General features: G+C 40.3%; 1 protein-coding gene across 1 annotated transcript in view; it reads right to left on the bottom strand.

The window, feature by feature from the left end:
• Positions 1–1,228: 1,228 nt before the first annotated feature.
• LOC137346657 (cytosolic arginine sensor for mTORC1 subunit 2) overlaps positions 1,229–17,712 on the bottom strand; it is a 170,247-nt gene continuing 153,763 nt past the window's right edge. The window contains exons 8-9 of the mRNA XM_068010303.1: positions 12,557–12,651; positions 1,229–9,594 (exon numbers count right to left, since the gene is read on the bottom strand). Of these exons, the coding sequence (XP_067866404.1) occupies positions 9,529–9,594; positions 12,557–12,651 (161 nt within the window). The 3' untranslated portion in view covers positions 1,229–9,528. The remainder of the gene's footprint in view (positions 9,595–12,556; positions 12,652–17,712) is intronic.

Raw genomic sequence — 17,712 nt, 5'->3', positions numbered from 1 at the left:
AAACACCTGTTGAAACAGCACTTTAAAACAGGGGCCAACTTTATCCACAAACAAGCAAACTCCATCACTTCCAGATCATTTGACTCATTGGGCAGTATTTACAACTTTGGCAGGGGTATAAAATGGGTGGTAGCAGATTGACCACCATTCATAAACCCACACCCGATCCACTACTGCCCACTCTACATGCCCCCTGAAGTTGAAAGTTGCACCCATTGACTCCTCCAAACCTTCTTATCTTACCAAATAGTTATCCTCGAATTGGGATTAAGCCTAAAGGGAGTGTACGTGAAGGGGCGACTACCTATCTCTAAATAAATGCAATAATAATCTATTTCCCTAGGGATAAATAGATATTTCTAGTATCTACCCCAACACTAATTCTCCTTCAAAAATATCACAATTTCATGCAAGAACAAGTTTCTTTTTAAAAAAAGAATTAGCGTTCTTCAACTTGCAAACATCGGATGGACAATTAAAACTGAATGAGATCTCATTGGTTAGCATCAGAAATTTAAAAAGTACCATATAATTCCTACCCACGTGGTACAAATAGGAAATATTGATGAGATTGCCTAATGTCACCCTGCCCTAACAATACAATCTCATTAGATATTCAACACCCATCATCTTTTAAATCCCATGTAAGAGTCTCACCAGTCTTTATATCATCTGCTTGCTTGTATAAGGCACAGAAAGTAAATTAATCATTTTTGATATAAAATAAACAATGGAAAATGTTATCTTAGCTATGGGAGGTGCAACGAATAATTGGATATAGCTTGCTATTGCATTACTTTTGCAATGGATGACCCAATCCTATTCTAAGAAGCCCCTGAAGATAACACCAAGCTCCCAACGTTATCAACTTACTTTTAATCTACGTGCAGAGGTTTATTGTAATGTGCTTCTGTCCCTCCCCTCCAGATACAGCTGAATCCTGATTATAACCAGTTTGCCAAGAATGGTTGTGATTGGACTGGGATTTCTAAACTGCTAATATAATTACATATTTTTAAACAAGTCATAATATTTGGTTCCCGTGCCAATGAGTTACTCATAGTGCAATTGGTCATAAATTAAAATATTTGACTATACAAAAAGGTAGTTTTTTTTAAAAACCTCAACTTCAATATCACAAATTACTGAATAAAGGCGTACTTGTTTCACACCTGGTAGGTTAGCCAAACAGACTGGAAATCACGAAAAGCCTTTTTTTTTGGTGGGGGGTGGGGGGGGGGGGGGGGGGTCAGAATTATATCACCTTCCCAATTTATACTAAAAAAAGTACAGTCTAATAATGCTGGCTGCCATCCTCAGTTCTTTTTACTGCAAGGGAAATGCAGTAAAGACAGTGAGTAGTTCAAGAAATTCCTAATCCCCATAGGATAGGAACAGAAAAAATTTTCTTCTTGCACAAAAATGTGTTTCTTCTGTGTTTTTCTAAGTAAAGAACATGCTAAGTAAGGTCACAATCAAGAGAACACCAATAACATTATTCATCTGTAGGAAAATCCAGGGAATATCTAGAAGGGAGGAGATATAATATGTGGATCATTTAAATTGAAAATTGATCAATACTTTTGCAACAGGTGCATTCAACCAAGACAACCAATTAAGCACAATTCATAAATGGCAATGTCTGCCGCCTGTGAAACTGAAACAAAGTTGAGGGGATTTAAAAAGAGAGTTAAACAATATTGTGGACCGAGCTCTTGCTTTCATTGTGCTGAGTAAAATTCAAAGCACAATCAACACTTCATCAAGATAACATTCTAAACTACACTGAGCAGGAATTAACATTAGAGAAAATGATCATCCTATCCGTAGGCCAGAAAACATATGCAAGTTTGACCAGATAAATTATGCAGGGCAATAAAGTACACTGATCCTTTTGGGAGTAACAAGAATAAAAGACTGGTCTTCCACAAAAATAGCATTAAATCTATGCCAGAGTGGGATTATGGAGGCTGTAAGAGTTTTTGAAGCACTAGATTCAAATTCCATGGAAGGATTAAGGGATTAACATCAAGTTTAATTCTCGAAGTCCCTTTCACAGATCAATGGGCGGCTACAAAGAATTCCCAGCAACAAATGGATGAAAGGTAGACAGATACATGCCTTGTGACTGAATTGGGCTGAAGTCCTTTGTCCACACTTACTAACTTTTGGTCAAGGTCCACAATTTTAGATGGTGTCTTCCTTGAATTTACTCGTGAAAATTCTAGGAGGTCCATTTCAATTGTTACCTGCCGCCAGTAGAAATCAGTGGATGGGAAGTTAGAATCTAGCTTGGAACATGAAATCCTTTGCCGCCATCTCAGATATTAATCTGCAGGGTTCTGCAGATGGAAAATGCCCATCTAATGCAGATGACCATCTTATAAATCTATACAAATAGGGCTCCTATTACGTCAATAGGATGGCATTTTAACTGAGACCTGAGCAGGGAAGCTTTCCTGCCAAGCTGAAGCATTTCGGCAGCTGGTGGGAAGGATAGAGGGGTCAGAAAATTTCCTTTCCAGGAGACGCAACAGTGGTCCTTTGGGGCCCACATGCAAAGTCGCAATCTTTCCTGCCTTGGACTCCCCTCACCTCCATCCCATGAGACCCTCCCTGACGGTTGCCTGGAAGGCAACGGGCAACCAAAGGCTGCATCATCTTTTCCTGCCAGAAGATGATCTGCACTATTAAATCAAAATGTTGTCATCATGAAGGCATGGGAAGCAGAATCACTTGCTTTGAATCAGTAATATTCTTTTAAAGAGTCTACTGACACAACATTCTCCACTCTATCATTACTTCATTGACTGTAAATGCTTTGGGAAGTCTTGATGGCCTGAAAGGTGCTATATAAATGAAAGCCTTTCTTTTATTCTCTATGGAAATCCAAAGCAACCAAAGAGCAAGGGATCAGGTTAGTTATGGGAGAAGCTTTAGAGAATCGATGATATTCTCATGAAGGAAGGGGTCACAATGTCAAGATTGTAGATGCACACAGGTATGGTCATGTGATTGCATCCCGTTAACTAGAGGTGAACCCTGGCATAGAGTGGTGGAATCTTTTGGTGCAACATCTGAGGAACCTTATCCAGCCATGCACAATGATATGAAAGTAGGTGTGTGGGAATTAAATAGCCAATCAATGCAGCACTGTTTTCTTTTGAGGTAGAAGCAATTACAGAAGCACAGTGGAGTGAAGAGCGTTGTAATCCAATTTGAAACTCCCTTTTCTGTCAGATTTGGATGCTTCCTTCTCCAAAAATGAATTTGCCAATGCATCTTCGATGATTGCACATAAATATTAAAGCTCCTGGCACTTTATCTGCCACTGGAAATTTTGACAAAACTTGAACGAATCAAGGTGAACAACAAAGATGCACAAACAGCTTTGATATTTTGAATTTGAAGTTCATTGTGCACTGTATTGCAACACATGAAGATGATAAACTGGGTCAAAGACTGAACTAAAAGGCTTGCTACACCATGGAGAAACAGTTGATATTGATAATGGGGAATAAAGAGCTGACACTATAGTACAGTGTGTATTATTAAGGTCTATACCAATCTTTTGCAAGCTTACAGTGTATGGTAACTGACCTGTGCTCAAATTACATTCTTCAGTATTGATCAATGAAAATGCAGAACAATAGAGGATGAAATGTTAAACCTGGGTCAAGAATTAACAACTTAAGTGAACAGGAACATACTGGCGTTCTCTTCCCAGCTGAGAATTATTCTTGAATCAGGCATCTGTTTATCTGGATTCAAATTAAAGTCATGAAAATACATTACTGAAAGGTTATTAAAAAGAAAATCGAAGATACTGGCATTAGTTAATCAATTAAATGCAATTCTATAGCCTGCACATTTTACGAAATAGGTCACAAGACTGGTAAAAATGGTGTGCAATGCTTACCACTGCTCAACAAGAGAACACAATTGCTGATCATTTCCACTGAAGGGGGTGGAACCAATGTTCCCTTTAAAATTTAGTTGCTGTACGCAGTCTTTTTTAAAAAAAAAGTCCCTTTAAATTTTTTTGCATGACTGTGTGCACGCGTTACTTATCCCAGAACAAAGCCTGTGCGGTACCTTTCAGGCAGCTGCGTGGTCGTGCACCCTGGCAGCTTAGCAGGAACACTGGGCGGAACCTCAGCTTTTCTCCTGGTCAATAGCTCAGTATATGATACCTTTCGCTTACAATTGCTATGAATGCTGGAAGAATACCGATTCTAACCTCTGAAAGCTTCCCATACTCTATAGCAAAGTCTGGATGAGGTAACTAAAAGTAGTAGTTCTGGCGAATAGCGCAGATGCATTTAAGGGGAAGCTAGATAAGCACATGAGGGAGAAGGGAACAGAAAGTTATACTTATAGGGTTCGATAAAGAGATGGTGGGGATGTGGTAGAGAATATGGGGTTAATTTAGGATTAGTATAAATGGGTGGCTGTTGGTCGGTACAGACTCGGTGGGCCGAAGGGCCTGTTTCAGTGCTGTATCTCTAAATTAAAAAAAAAAAGAGGGAGAGGAGGCTTGAGAGGAGCATAAACATCAGCAGGAACCAGTAGGGCCAAGTGACCTGTTTCAGTGTTGTGCATTCAATGTCGTAACTATGGACCTCTGGGTTTTTCCCCAGTGGACACTGCAGCTTGCGGAATTACTTAGCGGACAACTTAAAATAATGGATGGGAAATTGCAATGAAATTAATAATTTGTTTGTTTCTGATCACTCTGCAGTAACAATTATTTGCATGATAATCACCAGGTTTACATCTGTGCCCTGCAATTCTGGCATCAAGTCAGTAAGATTAACATTATGCAATTAAAAACCTCTTTAAATAAAGCAGAACAAGTGCTGAGCATGGATAGCAAGGTGGTGACAACGTCAAGCTCCCATAACAATATCTCCTACTACTCAGAAGAGTGTAGATCAAAGCTGTCTCATGGCAGAGCTGCAGTTACATTGCACAGATATAATTCTCATACTGGTAACATATCCCAGCTATGTGATGGCTCATTTTCTCTGTCTGCAGAGGTTTACAAAGGTTGCTTTGGGATTTACTGAACCTATCACGATGTTGGAGAAACTGGGCTAATAATTAGGCTCGTCAGGTCATGGTAGGAAGATGGTACTGGGCTATACATTGTGCATTAGATTAATGTGTGTGAAGGCAGCAAGGCAACATACATGCAACTTACATAGCTATATTTGTTAAATCTACTTTTGGATCGTGCTAACCTCCCTATAATACTTCTGGAGCAACTACTTTAACAAATTAGTTGCCAACTAAAACTGCAACCAAACTTTTTAGTCATGGTGGTTTTACTTCCTAGAACCAGAGGATTGAATGATGTGGCTTTTACTAACAGCATATTGCTGATTCTCATTTTTCTTTAGAACCATTACCAGCTAAATTCTTAAACTTTTTTAAATGCTCCAAAACTTCTTTTACGAAAGGACTGTTCTCCATAAAAACAGACACCAGAATTTGACTGCTCTGAATTCCTTCAGATTTAAGCTTCAGGAAACACATGAAAAGGGAGTTGGTGTTTGAAGTAGTTGAAAACTTGACTCCAGCTCAAAGTTCAGAGGTTTCAGTGCTTCTGCTGGATGAGTTTCATCAGTCTCTTGCTGGTCCACAAGGTACTGCACTATGGTTTAGCAATCTTGCAGGAGGCCAGTGGGAATAAATAGACCATTAGGGATATAGTGAAACCTCCATCATCCACCACAATGGATGGGGCATTCCCATGGATAATTGAAAATCGCGGATAAGTGAGATCCCCAAAATTATGATCCTATAAGTATTGTAGTGTAACTTTATGGGAGTGAAGGCTGGTACAAATCAAATAACAAAAAAGATGTGATTTCAATGTCTCAAGCAAGTATTTGTCCAGCCAGAATTCTGACAGATAATCAGTAGGGCAAATAATTTGAGTTTGAGCAACTGAGGTTGCACTGCACTTTGTTTGAATAGCAAATTGGGGAGTAACAGTTGTATAGAATTCTGCAGTTTTGCGGTTTTCTCCCCCACCTAGCTGGAGCAAGGTCATGTTATGAAATAGACAGCTGGGCAGAATTACAAAAAAATGCATTTGCAAATCTTACACTTAAGTTGCAAATTGTTGATTCAGCCATGACTTCAACTGGCCAGCTCCAGCCAGCAAGGTGCTCCACATAATAGCACCATTAAATTAGTGGCACTGAAAAATATAATGGGATATGATAAAATTAACATATGATACATTTATGCAAATGCTTATGATAGAAGAGCACCTGCAAATGTGAAAAAATAGAAACTCATGGGAAGTATCATGCAGCACTTTGCAAAGCAGTTTACAAAATGGTACATCAGTAGTCCGAATGGTTTGGCTAAAGCCTGGAGTCAGTCTGAGCGAATCTAGGGTCTGATGTGTCAGTCAGAGGGGTTCATGATGTGCAGCTTTGTCTAGGACTCAGACAATTTGGCAAAAAGAATAGTCAAGCATCAGGATCTATAAAATCTGCTTGATTTAGCCCTGCAGCATCAACAAAGGAGCTAGATACATCCATTTATGTAGCTTATAACCAAGAGGGAGTTAACACCATCTGCAGGGGTATCATCTGTTCATCTGGTGTTTATGGGAAGGTGGGGGTGGAGATGCATGGGTAACTGTTGGCCAACCTAGGGAGAAGGTTTGTCCATTTTAAGCAGCTTAGGGGGAGGTTGCTTAAGTTTGTAGATTAGGTTTAGATGCTAGATCAGGAGTAATGACAGTGACATTAGTGTTTTGGGTTTAGGAATTGGTACCTGTGGGGTGAGGTGGTTTGAAACAAGGAGGTTCTTGGGCTGAGTTTAATTAGGTTTGTTTGGCTCTCAAGTTGAAAAGTTCATTGAACCTCCACATTTAAAAGGAGCTCACTCGTCCCCTGTTCATCAAAATAAAGTGTTACTGTGCAGGGTTGCATCAATGATAGGAACAAAGAGCACCGGGCAAACTAAAAAGGAACTAACTGACTAGTTGATAGGGGGGGGAAAAAACACAAGAGCAGTGGTTATAAATATAATGCAGCATGAGTAGAACCATTAACGGCAAGCAAGAAATTACATTTCAAAAATCACTAGTTTGTAAACTTCTTTACTGCTACTATTTCAACAAGTGAGTGGATTTTTAAAAAACCTTATAGCTTGTGTTTCAGCAAATGTCAAATAGCAAAATATAGCATCTACTCATCAGAAAAAAAAAACTTCATGTGTAAACCAGGCTTGAAATTAATTAAAAATGTAATTCTAAAAAAAATCAAAATGAAAGTGGATTAGGTTTAAACGAGTTCTTAATTTCAACACATACCTTGGGATTTATCTATTACAACTGTCTTAGCTTTGTTAATATTCCCTAATAAAGCAATCACAACATCATTAAGCAGGCACTTCAGCTCTGAGAGGCAGCTTCAGAATCTCGCCACTGCCTTTGGCAACTGAATGATCCAGCAGAGAATACTGTTGAATCTACAACAATAAAATCTTTCCTCTGTTTTCATTTAAAAAAACAGGAGTGGATACACCAGTGAAAGTAGCAGTACAAATTAGATAAGTCCTATTTACTTCATAAAATGTGTATAAATTACATAGAAGATAAGGAAATGATAGAAGATAAATACAGGAGGTCACCTGTATCAGATAAAGATGATCAAATTACCATAGTGTCAGCTGTCAGTCATTCAGGCAACTGTGTGCAAATTAGTATATGAAATATAAACATCACTACATTCTCCCTCCTCCACAACCTGCTGGCACCTATTTGAATAACAGAGCACATGCGTAATATATTGGAGATACAAGTGCCACATTTGATGGTACATATTCAAAAGAGAAATTAATAGAACACACCAATTACAGAATTATGAAAGGGGAATAAAGCAATAAAAAAGATAAAACTTGCCAGTTCCCTGTTCTTGCAGCAGCTGATGTCTTCACAAGTGAAAAAAAACCTGAGCTCAGCTAGGAGCAACTAAATGAAGGGCTGTTAAAACAGGTGTAATGGATCGTAAGTTAACAACATCCCCCAAGCCATTGTGTAGGTAACTCTAATTAGAGTGTTTTCTTTGTCACTTCTGAAGATGTGGTCTGCAATAAAAGTGAACTGTTGTGTTTGTTTTTAAAAAAAAAATGTCCTTCTATTTCCCCTTTTCAGAATTCTCCAACTGGTGATGTAGAAGTCATTTCTGATGCCTCTCTTGAACAATAACCTCTGCCAAGAAATCTTGAAGAATTATCTTAATGCTACATCATTGGGATGCCTTGTAATATGTTAACCCAGGAGTGTTGCAACTCTGGTGAAATGCAGTTACATTTGAAATGTCAAATTAGATTGCCAGTTGAAACACAGCTATTTAATTGGATAGTTCAAATCTAAACAACTGGGTTGGAATCTTTCTCCCATGCCTTAAAAATGAGGATAAAATCCCTTCCTTGGATCCCATGCTGTCCTACTACAGAGTATAGGGGTGTCAAAAAATAATTATGCCAACAGTAGCACAGAAACATTCAGCATTGGGAGTAGCTTGTCCAAGGTCACCAAAATAAACCTCTTTTCGTTTCTCTGTAAAGCACTGGGTAGTATTTGTAAGGGAAGTGACCAACCTTGGTGCAAGCATGGAACATATGAAGCTTATCAATCATCAGTAGGTCTGAGGAAACCTAGACCTCTTTCAATAAGGAAAAACTGTGCTGCTAGGTCATTTGCCTCAATTATCCCTCTGTCAATCTTTCATGCCAACCGGGTTAAATGGTTACCATGACATGGGGAGAACAAAGAAGCAAGGCAGTAATTACAGACATGCTGCACAGTTTATGTTCCCATGGTGTATATATATATATATATATATATATAATATATATTAGATGTGGGACTTTCCAGAGCCAACTTCAGATTATTACTCAAAGAAGCAGTAATAATGGCGCCACAACAAGTGTACCATCACGCATCAACCTGCCTAGAAGTGAAAGAAACTCCCAGATAAAATGAAACAGCATGTTATTAAAGTAATAGTTGCCAGGGAGTGACCTAAAAGATTGTAATCTGAAAAGGATTCCAACTTTACTTTCGCAGTTTATGACATCATCTGAACCTATCCCAGAATTAGATTACTTCCTTGTAATCACTCCCAATATTCTACAGATCATGACATCCCTATACTTAACTAGAGGCCTTTCTGCCCCCAAACTTTCGAAATCAGCTTTACTACATGATATAACTAACCCAACTAATTCACAGACAACAGCCAATCACCACAGCTCCCTCACACTGGGGGGAAATATCAGTAGAAAGAGATGGTTTGACTTAACCAGTACAATGTAACAGGCTGACACAAAGAACACAATGGTAACATTCACTTTGGGAACAGACTTCAAAAAGCCAACAGCTCGCCAAGAAAACAAGCTCTCTGCTGCTTTACGAACACCCAAAGGATTCTTCTTGAAATCTGAGTTTCAGCTTTAACTACTGTGTGCAGAGGAAACTGCCAGGATCTCAGTTCCCATCTACTGCTTCTTGTTCTGACTCACTTGGAGAGCATTAATCACACTGTTGATATTTTCTTCAGGTACCTGGAAATAAAGGAAGAAAATAGGTAACAGGATAGAAAGACAATGAAGCATTTAATGGACCAATGCCTTGTTTATTTCAATCTAGTAAGCAGCTTTTAAATGTAAACAATATTAGATGAGTTAATGGGGCCATCTCACTGGCTCAGAATGAAAACATTCTGATCCATATAGACCAGGAAGGTCCTAAGTTTGATTCTGGTCTGAGCTGAGTTAATTGGAATGGCACCGAAGTGGTTCAAAGGACTACAATAGCCTAGGGTTAGAGAAAGAAAAATTAGCCAGGATTCCCACTCACGTTGGCTATACAAGCTACCCTAAAGGAAGTGCACATGTGGACAGCAGGTGAGGACAACAGGGGGTTTGGGAAGGATGTCTGGTTGCCTGGAGTTATTGATTGTCAAAAGGCTTACAGATAACAGTCACTTGGGCAAGGTACCATAGGATGATTGCTGCCTGTGGAACTGTATTTCAATAGGCAGTTAGTGACTTCAGAGATGAGAGGAGGTGAATAAAAAAGTTAATTCTAGTATGACGCACATGTTACTTTGTGCCCTCCCCAGACGTAAACAGGCGCCTGACTTGTTTTGGCTGATGAACAGTGAGATGCATTTTGGGGGGGGCGCGGTGAGGCCTAAAATGGAAAGTAGAACAGCAAGTGAGGTGTGGCATTACATCATTAACAAATACAATACATTAACTAATCCAACTAATTAACTACTTACATAATTAAAGTTACCATGTAATTAAGGGCAGATTGTGATGTATTGTCTGTGGCTATTTGAACCTGGAAATGTTAGAATAGCAGCCATGACAGCACTAAAATGTTTCTTTGTACGCTATTAGGTGACACCATGCATCACTACACATAGGCAAAAAAGAAGTGCAACACTTGCCACACCATACTAAAGAGGACTTGCCTGCCATTAACCCTGTTACGGCAAGCTTATCCTGTCTCTATTGCTGGCATCATAAGCAATAACATTTTTCCTTTTGTGTTTGAGATCAAACAGATTTTAGTTTCACCTGAACACAGAGTCTGACTGGTTCAACTTGATACATCAACACTGAGCAGGCTGAGGTCGGACAAGCTCCCATGCAATTTTTGCACTTCACCTCTGCAGGTTGAATGCCAACTGATAAGTCAGATTCCTCTCCTAAAAGTGCTGTCTAGCCAGGGCACCAATCCAAGGCCACCCTCAGCCAACCGTCACCGTACTCATGTAGCCATTCTTCACACCTGATCCTACACAATAAATGTTGTGAAGCCATCTGTCCAACGGAGGCATACAAGCTGAACTTCATCTCATTTTTCATCAAAGGCCAATGTGTAGACAACAGGAGCACAACTCCTAGTCAATTCTTAGCCTAGCAGCACTACAGACAATTAATTGTAGCACCCAACTGCTGCCCTAGCGATCAGAGAATTTAGTACAGATTAGGAATCAAGCATGGGTCCTTCTAAGCTGTTAGGCTTTACTCTATCCACTAAGCTAATAAGGAAGCTTGCTTCACCCTGTTACAAGTACTCTTACTGGGGCCACAGCCACAGAACAGTGCTACCTGCTGTCAGTATTAACTTCCATGTCAGTTTACTTACTTCCCAAACTTATTACAGTTTACTCACTGAGGGAAAGGTGATTTGAAGAACATGGGAAGCTAAACAGAAATTCACCATTAGCATAATAAAGTGCACTGCCTTTATCTTATGATGCACACAGATTAGTTAAATCATCCACTCCTCCGCCACCGAGATGACTTTGCATTCCACTGCTGTGCTGAGTTAGCTGATCTCAGCCAGCTTCATTATAGGAAGCTCTACATTTGAGTTCAATCCCCCCAGAGTTAAGGAGGGGGAATCTACCAGGGTTGATGCTCCTGACAGCAGTGACGGCTGCTGGGAGGTGGTGTCTAAGTGTGGGCAGGATCTGGCCTGGTTGTGATATCCCTACGTTGTCTAAACTCATGCATGAGGCACAAGCAGTTGGCGAGCTGTTGGAAGACTGTCAGCTCCATGAAGTTGGCCTCCGCATGAGTCAATGCTTTCAGAAGGGGAGAAAATTGGGAAAAAAAATATAAAGATAACTGTGCATTCTAAACACAGTGAGATCACCCTGCCATTCTTCCTCAAATGAATTTGCTGCACTACATTATTTGTATATTTTACTCAGATATAAAGCCTGTTGTCAGACTGACAGCACAGATACTTTATTAAGTGCAACAAGTTTATTAAAAATCTAAGAGCTATTAAAAATACACTGTGTTACTTAGAACAGAAAGGGGTTGCAGGAGAAACAGTGACAAAAAAAATGAAATCAATAGCCGAGAATGAGGACTTAGCTTTCTTTCAAAACAAATTCACAAATTTACTTAGACAACTGGAAAATAAACAGCACATTGCTAACCAGTGCCAGCAGAGTAAACAAAGCTTTAATGGGGAGAATCTGCAGGGGAACTATTCGCAAACCTGCACTGTGGAGCTGAACAGGATATGGATGGGTAACAATTCCTCGCACTATCTGCAGGGGACACAGTTCAACAGCTTTGCACTTAAAAGGGGAGAAAAAACAGCAAGCGCAGCAAAAATAAAAATTGTGCAAGCTTAGTTCCTTCAGCTTTACGCTTTACCAGACTAAAACAATTAGCAATAATCAATCTGCTGATAAATCACTCTCAATACTAAGGGGCAGTGAAGCAGAGAGCAGGCGTGCAAACAGAAAGAAAAACAACATTTTACTCTAATGAACTGGCCATGGTTCAGCAGATTAACCTTGTCAGTAACATCAGCTTCACACAGTTCACATTCAACAAGCAAACTCTTGAGAGTCTCGCTGGATCCATGCTGGGTTACAGAAGAATAAATACTTTTAATACGCAACAGTAACGCAAAGTGACAGGCCTATTTTTCTTTCAGAAAATAACACTGCGGTCTGCCCTTTTGTAGCCAGGCTGTTTAGAAACTTACCAGGGCGTGATCAAACTTAAACGTACTGATGTAGTATGCAGGGATATCAGCGGCAGCCAGGGGCTCTGCAATTTGGGCAACGATTCCACATTCATCTGGTGGAAGAGGTTCAGATCCATTTAACACTCAGCACTAAATAACACAGCAGTAAACAAAGCACTTAACAGTAATTCCTTCAAATAACTATGGCTTGCTTTTTCTGTTAGGCTAAGCAAGGATTATTGTACAGAGACAGCATCCTTTTTGGAGATTTGCTTTGGGAGTTTTTGGCATTATAAAGCTCTCATTTTAAGTATGGTGTTATGACCAGGTGAAAAAGGTGTTTAGGGGTCTTTCTCAGCCTTCACCTGGTCTTATCGTAACAGGGTTTAATTTTAAACACACCGTGTTTTAGCTCCCCCTTGGTGAATCATAGGAACAGGAGTAGGCCATTCAGCCCCTCGAGCCTGTCCCGCCATTCAATGAGATCATGGCTGTTCCGCGGCCTAACTCCATATACCTGCCTTTGGTCCATATCCCTTAATATCTTTGCTTAACAAAAATCTATCTATCTCAGATTTAAAATTAACAACTGTTCTAGCTTCAACTGTTGTTGAAGGGAGAGCGTTCCAACCCTTTGCATGAAGAAGTGCTTCGTAACGTCTCTCCTGAACGGTCTTGGCCCTAATTTTTAGACTATGCCCCTAGTTTTAGAATCTCCAACCAAGGGAAATAGTTTATCTTTATCTAGCCTTGTTCACCACTTTCCAATTATAAGGCAAAGAAACCAGCACAAACAGGCTTTCTTAGATTTAAAGAAAAGTTGAAATTTATTAAACTTAAACTCTAATTCGGTTGATGCCTACAGATATACGACGCTGCCATGCTAGCATGTATACGCGATACACACGTGCAAATTGAGACAGAGAAGAGCAGAAGAGAAATAAAGTGGCAACGTTTGAGGCAATATCTGAAGAGTTGTTGTTACGGTTCTTCGAGCTCACTGTAGTGTCCTTGATTGTAGGTAGATCTTGCTTTTCGTTGGGGCCCAGTATTCTTCTTAAACCTCATTTGCTGCAGGAGACTTTTCTTTCTTGGGGTTCATATGTCTTCAGTGGATTCGGAGGCTTGTGAGAAAGAGATGGAGAGAGGAGAGAGATCTTCTCAGTCCAGGAGCAAACAGACACTCTCAGTTCAAACTCGCTGTGGCCAGTTCAAAAGAAAACCCTGGAACAGCCAGGTAGTCATGTGACCAGCTGGTCTAACCAGTCCTGGCCCTTGTGGATTGTATCCTCCTTAGCAGGCCCTGGAATGCGCTTCCTCACCTTCGATGTCTGTTAGTATGTAAATGTTTTTTTCCGGCCACAGCTGATCTGTTTAACAAGTCATTTCCTCACTCCAACAACAGTTAAAAATCAATGTTCGTGACAAAATTGATGTGCCTCATTCTTGGCAGATGGGGGCCTAGCATGACAATGGCAGAACACAATTTTGTAAGTTTTGTCTATTTTCTGCCTCACTATTCCGCTGGCAGCCCCCCCGCCAGTTTGCTTCCCTCCTGTGCTGGAGGTGTTGATGCTTTCTGGGATGTGGTTTTATGGATCCTGGTAGTGCCCTCTCTCCTCCATTCCTTGCCTGTGATAATTCGCTAAGTGTGAGCCTCGACTGCAAGTGTCAGCGGGTTCAACTGTGGAGGGCATCACAGTTGAACCCAATACTCTGTTCATTTGACATCCACATAGATGTACCCTCCAGCAGGGATAAATGGGATTACAATGACTGCAATCAGCAGGAACACTGGCTGATTAATCACTGGCTTTTAGTACAATAGCAGTGCCCCAACTGCTGCCCTGGCTGAGGTTAGCTGACACAGTGGGCTGAATTTTTACAGACCCCTTAACATCGGGGGTTGTGGCCGGGGGTGGGGGGCCAGAAAAAGCCTCCAGGAGAGGCCTGCCACAGACCTCGACACCAGGAAGGCCCGGTCCCACAGTGCCGACGAGGCCTCGTGGTGGTCCCTGCCGCTCAACGATGGGAGTCCAATTTCAATATGTAAATTAATGTAAATATCGCCATGACCGTCAAGCTCCCACCGTCCGTCCCAGAGTGATATTGATGCCAGTGGCCGGCGCGCCGTGCCTTCGGGGATCCGAGGCGGAACACTGGTGGGGGTGAGCAGCTAAGTTTTCCAGTGTTTTGGGAGGAAGGGGGTGAGTGAGCAGGGTCAAACTCATCTGATTGGTGCAGGGGATGGTGGGAAGGGTAACCGTGCAGAGCTTTGTGGTTGGGGGGTGGGGGGTGGGTGGAGGCAGGTGGGCAGGGGAACAGTTTTGAGGGAGAGGGGGCAAATAATGCATTGCATGGTTATTGGGGGAGAAGGGCAAATTAAATGTTTACACAATTTTTTGTAACCGCTCACTTTAAATATTTAAATTAAATGGAAGGGCTCAAAGCCCTTTGAAAATGGTGTCAACGCCTACACAAAAGCTGCTGACGCCATTGCCAGGGTCAGACAGCACCATAAATTTCAGCCCAGTGTAGAGTGGAGTTCGAACTTGGAACCTTCTGGCCTATCACCACACCTACTCATCTATTGCAAGAACTTCTACATTACGTTTCACCTGCTTACTAATGTCCCCTAAAGTGATTTAGGATTTTGTGATCACAGCTCGTGAGTCACTTTATGAAATAATAAAAGACATCCGGAAACGGGAACACAGCTTAGATGAAGAAAGCAGCTAACACTGGTTCGTGTATTTAAACATATACACAGGAACACACATATGTACTAAATGACTGATGAGAAGTAGAATTCTACAGGACACTAGGGCCAGGAATTGAAGAAGATGGCAGAATACTTTAGTTGGACCTCATTTGGAAGACGGTGGTCAAATCTGGTCACCATGCCATAAAAAGCACACGCACGCTTGAGAGAAGGTGCGGAGTGTAAACAGGATTAGTTCTGAGGGAAGATTGGAGAAGCTTTCACTCTATAAAGTCTGGCGAGGAGGTTGTCACAGGGCATCTTACTGAAGTGTACAAAGGTAAACCCCAAATAGAGCTTGAAAGAAAAGGAGGAGAGCAAACTAGAGTATTAGGTGGAATTTCTTTACTCAAAGAATGATAAATACTTTGCAGGGAAGGTGGTAGAGATAGAAACATTACACATGCTTAAAATGGGACTAGAATTTATAATAGGACTGTTAGGATAGCTGAAGATACTATGGTAACTGTGCAAGATACATTTAATCCAGACTACCACAACAAAATAACAGATTAACTGAAGCAAAAAACACATCCAAATGCATCATACATGTTGAATTACAGTTTATCATAATATACTTGCTTTTTCTGGACCTGTATTATTCCATTATTTTACCATTTACTTTAAAGAGATATTTATTTTATTCCATGTATCCCTCTTCTCTCAATCACACCTACCCATTTCCAGGAGGAAGTCAGAGATGAGAATCAAGTAAGTTCTATAGAACTTTGCACCCATTCTTAAAGTTAAGAAAGGGTAAAATCTGAACACTGCAAATACTTTATTTTGAACCAAAGGCAGGATGCTGTCTCTTTAGAACAATATATTTTCCTTGAATTTTATTTTTAGCAACATTTTAATTCGACTTAGGATATGGTCACTGGATATAAAAAAGCACAGCCAAACTTTGACTAATACATGCATCTTTATCATGATTATGAATTTTCTGTACGAGATGCCCTAGTGGAATACATTAAAATCTATGAAGAAACCCTAATGGCATTGCTTCAAGTCTTCAGAAACCCAAATAATTGACAACCAAGCATCTTTCATTCAGTTCAAGAGAGGATAAACAATTAGATTGAGCTTGACCCATTAACCCTTCAAATACTGCAGCATCATAGGAGACAAGACAAACATTCTGTTAAATATTCAGTTGCACACTGTGCTTTCAGCTACTTCGCCAAATCTACCTCATGATGGTATATCTTGTTTATATAAAAACATTTGAAATCCTGGTGTTGAAAGGTTGAAAAGCAATTGCATCAATACTTCTCTTTGGAGACAGGGGAGGGCTGGTTTTCAACTAATTGAGAAGTACATTGGGATAGGAATGATATTAGACACATATCTTCAAATCAACACCAAAAAAAAATATAGACAGCACAGGTGTAAAACTTGCTATACCCTGGTTAAAAAACGTTCTTACTCCTCAGAGATCAAGTGATTTAATACCTTGGTGATGTCACCTTTTAAAAAAGCAAATTCATGCAGAGCTTAGGATCAATCTAACAATCCCTAGAATCTTAAACAGCTTCAAGAATAATATGACAACTGACAAGTTATACTTTTACATGGGCCAATTGCTTTATTTTCACTGCTGTGAAGTCTCTCCACTGGGCAGTGAAAGACTGTTCCCTCCCACAGTATGAAAAATGTCCTTTTTTTGGGTGGGGTGGGGGGGGCACTCTGCAAAATTTTAGGGAAGGCTCCCTACACGGAATAAATAATAGCAAACAACTCTAGATGCTGTTCTACTCTGGCCAAATCACTCAGCACAGAACGTCAGCAGCACACAGTCACCAATGATTCATTTTTTAATGAAATGATAGGTATGAATATGATTGAGTTCACTCCCTCCATCTCACCGTGCTCACAAATCATAATGCCAGCAGTAGAATTCATCTTAATGACATTCTTGGTAAAATGCATACATTATACAAATACAAAATCAGTAGTTAATGCCTCTTGGCATGCAAGTTAAATGATTTAAACTGAAAATGAATGTTACATTTTAAAATGCAAATATCAAATTGTATTATTTCTCTAAGTGTTTAACACTCCCATGAAAAAGTTCTACAATGTCCAAATATATTCATGTTAAAAATACCACCTCTTAAAATCAATGGGGTCTTTTGCACCTTTTCCTCCTTTTACCAGTGACGTTCACCGGGTTTGGGAACAGGAGGTGATGAGGTGTGCAGACAGCTATATTCCAAATATTTCTGAAGATAATCACAGGATACCAAGCAATTCATCTTTATAGGAGAGCCTGGAACAATCTCCTAAATGTGAATATTTTGGAGCATTTTTATGTATTTGTCTATACTTGAGTGTGGGGGTGGGGGGGGGGGGGGGAGAAATTGGGGGTGGCGAGGAGTGGCAGGAGAACAAGAGGCCTGAATACTGAGGA

Source organism: Heterodontus francisci, chromosome 30 (assembly GCF_036365525.1).
Source record: "Heterodontus francisci isolate sHetFra1 chromosome 30, sHetFra1.hap1, whole genome shotgun sequence".
In the NCBI taxonomy this organism is placed as follows: Eukaryota; Metazoa; Chordata; class Chondrichthyes; order Heterodontiformes; family Heterodontidae; genus Heterodontus; species Heterodontus francisci.
This window is presented reverse-complemented; position numbering and strand designations above follow the sequence as displayed.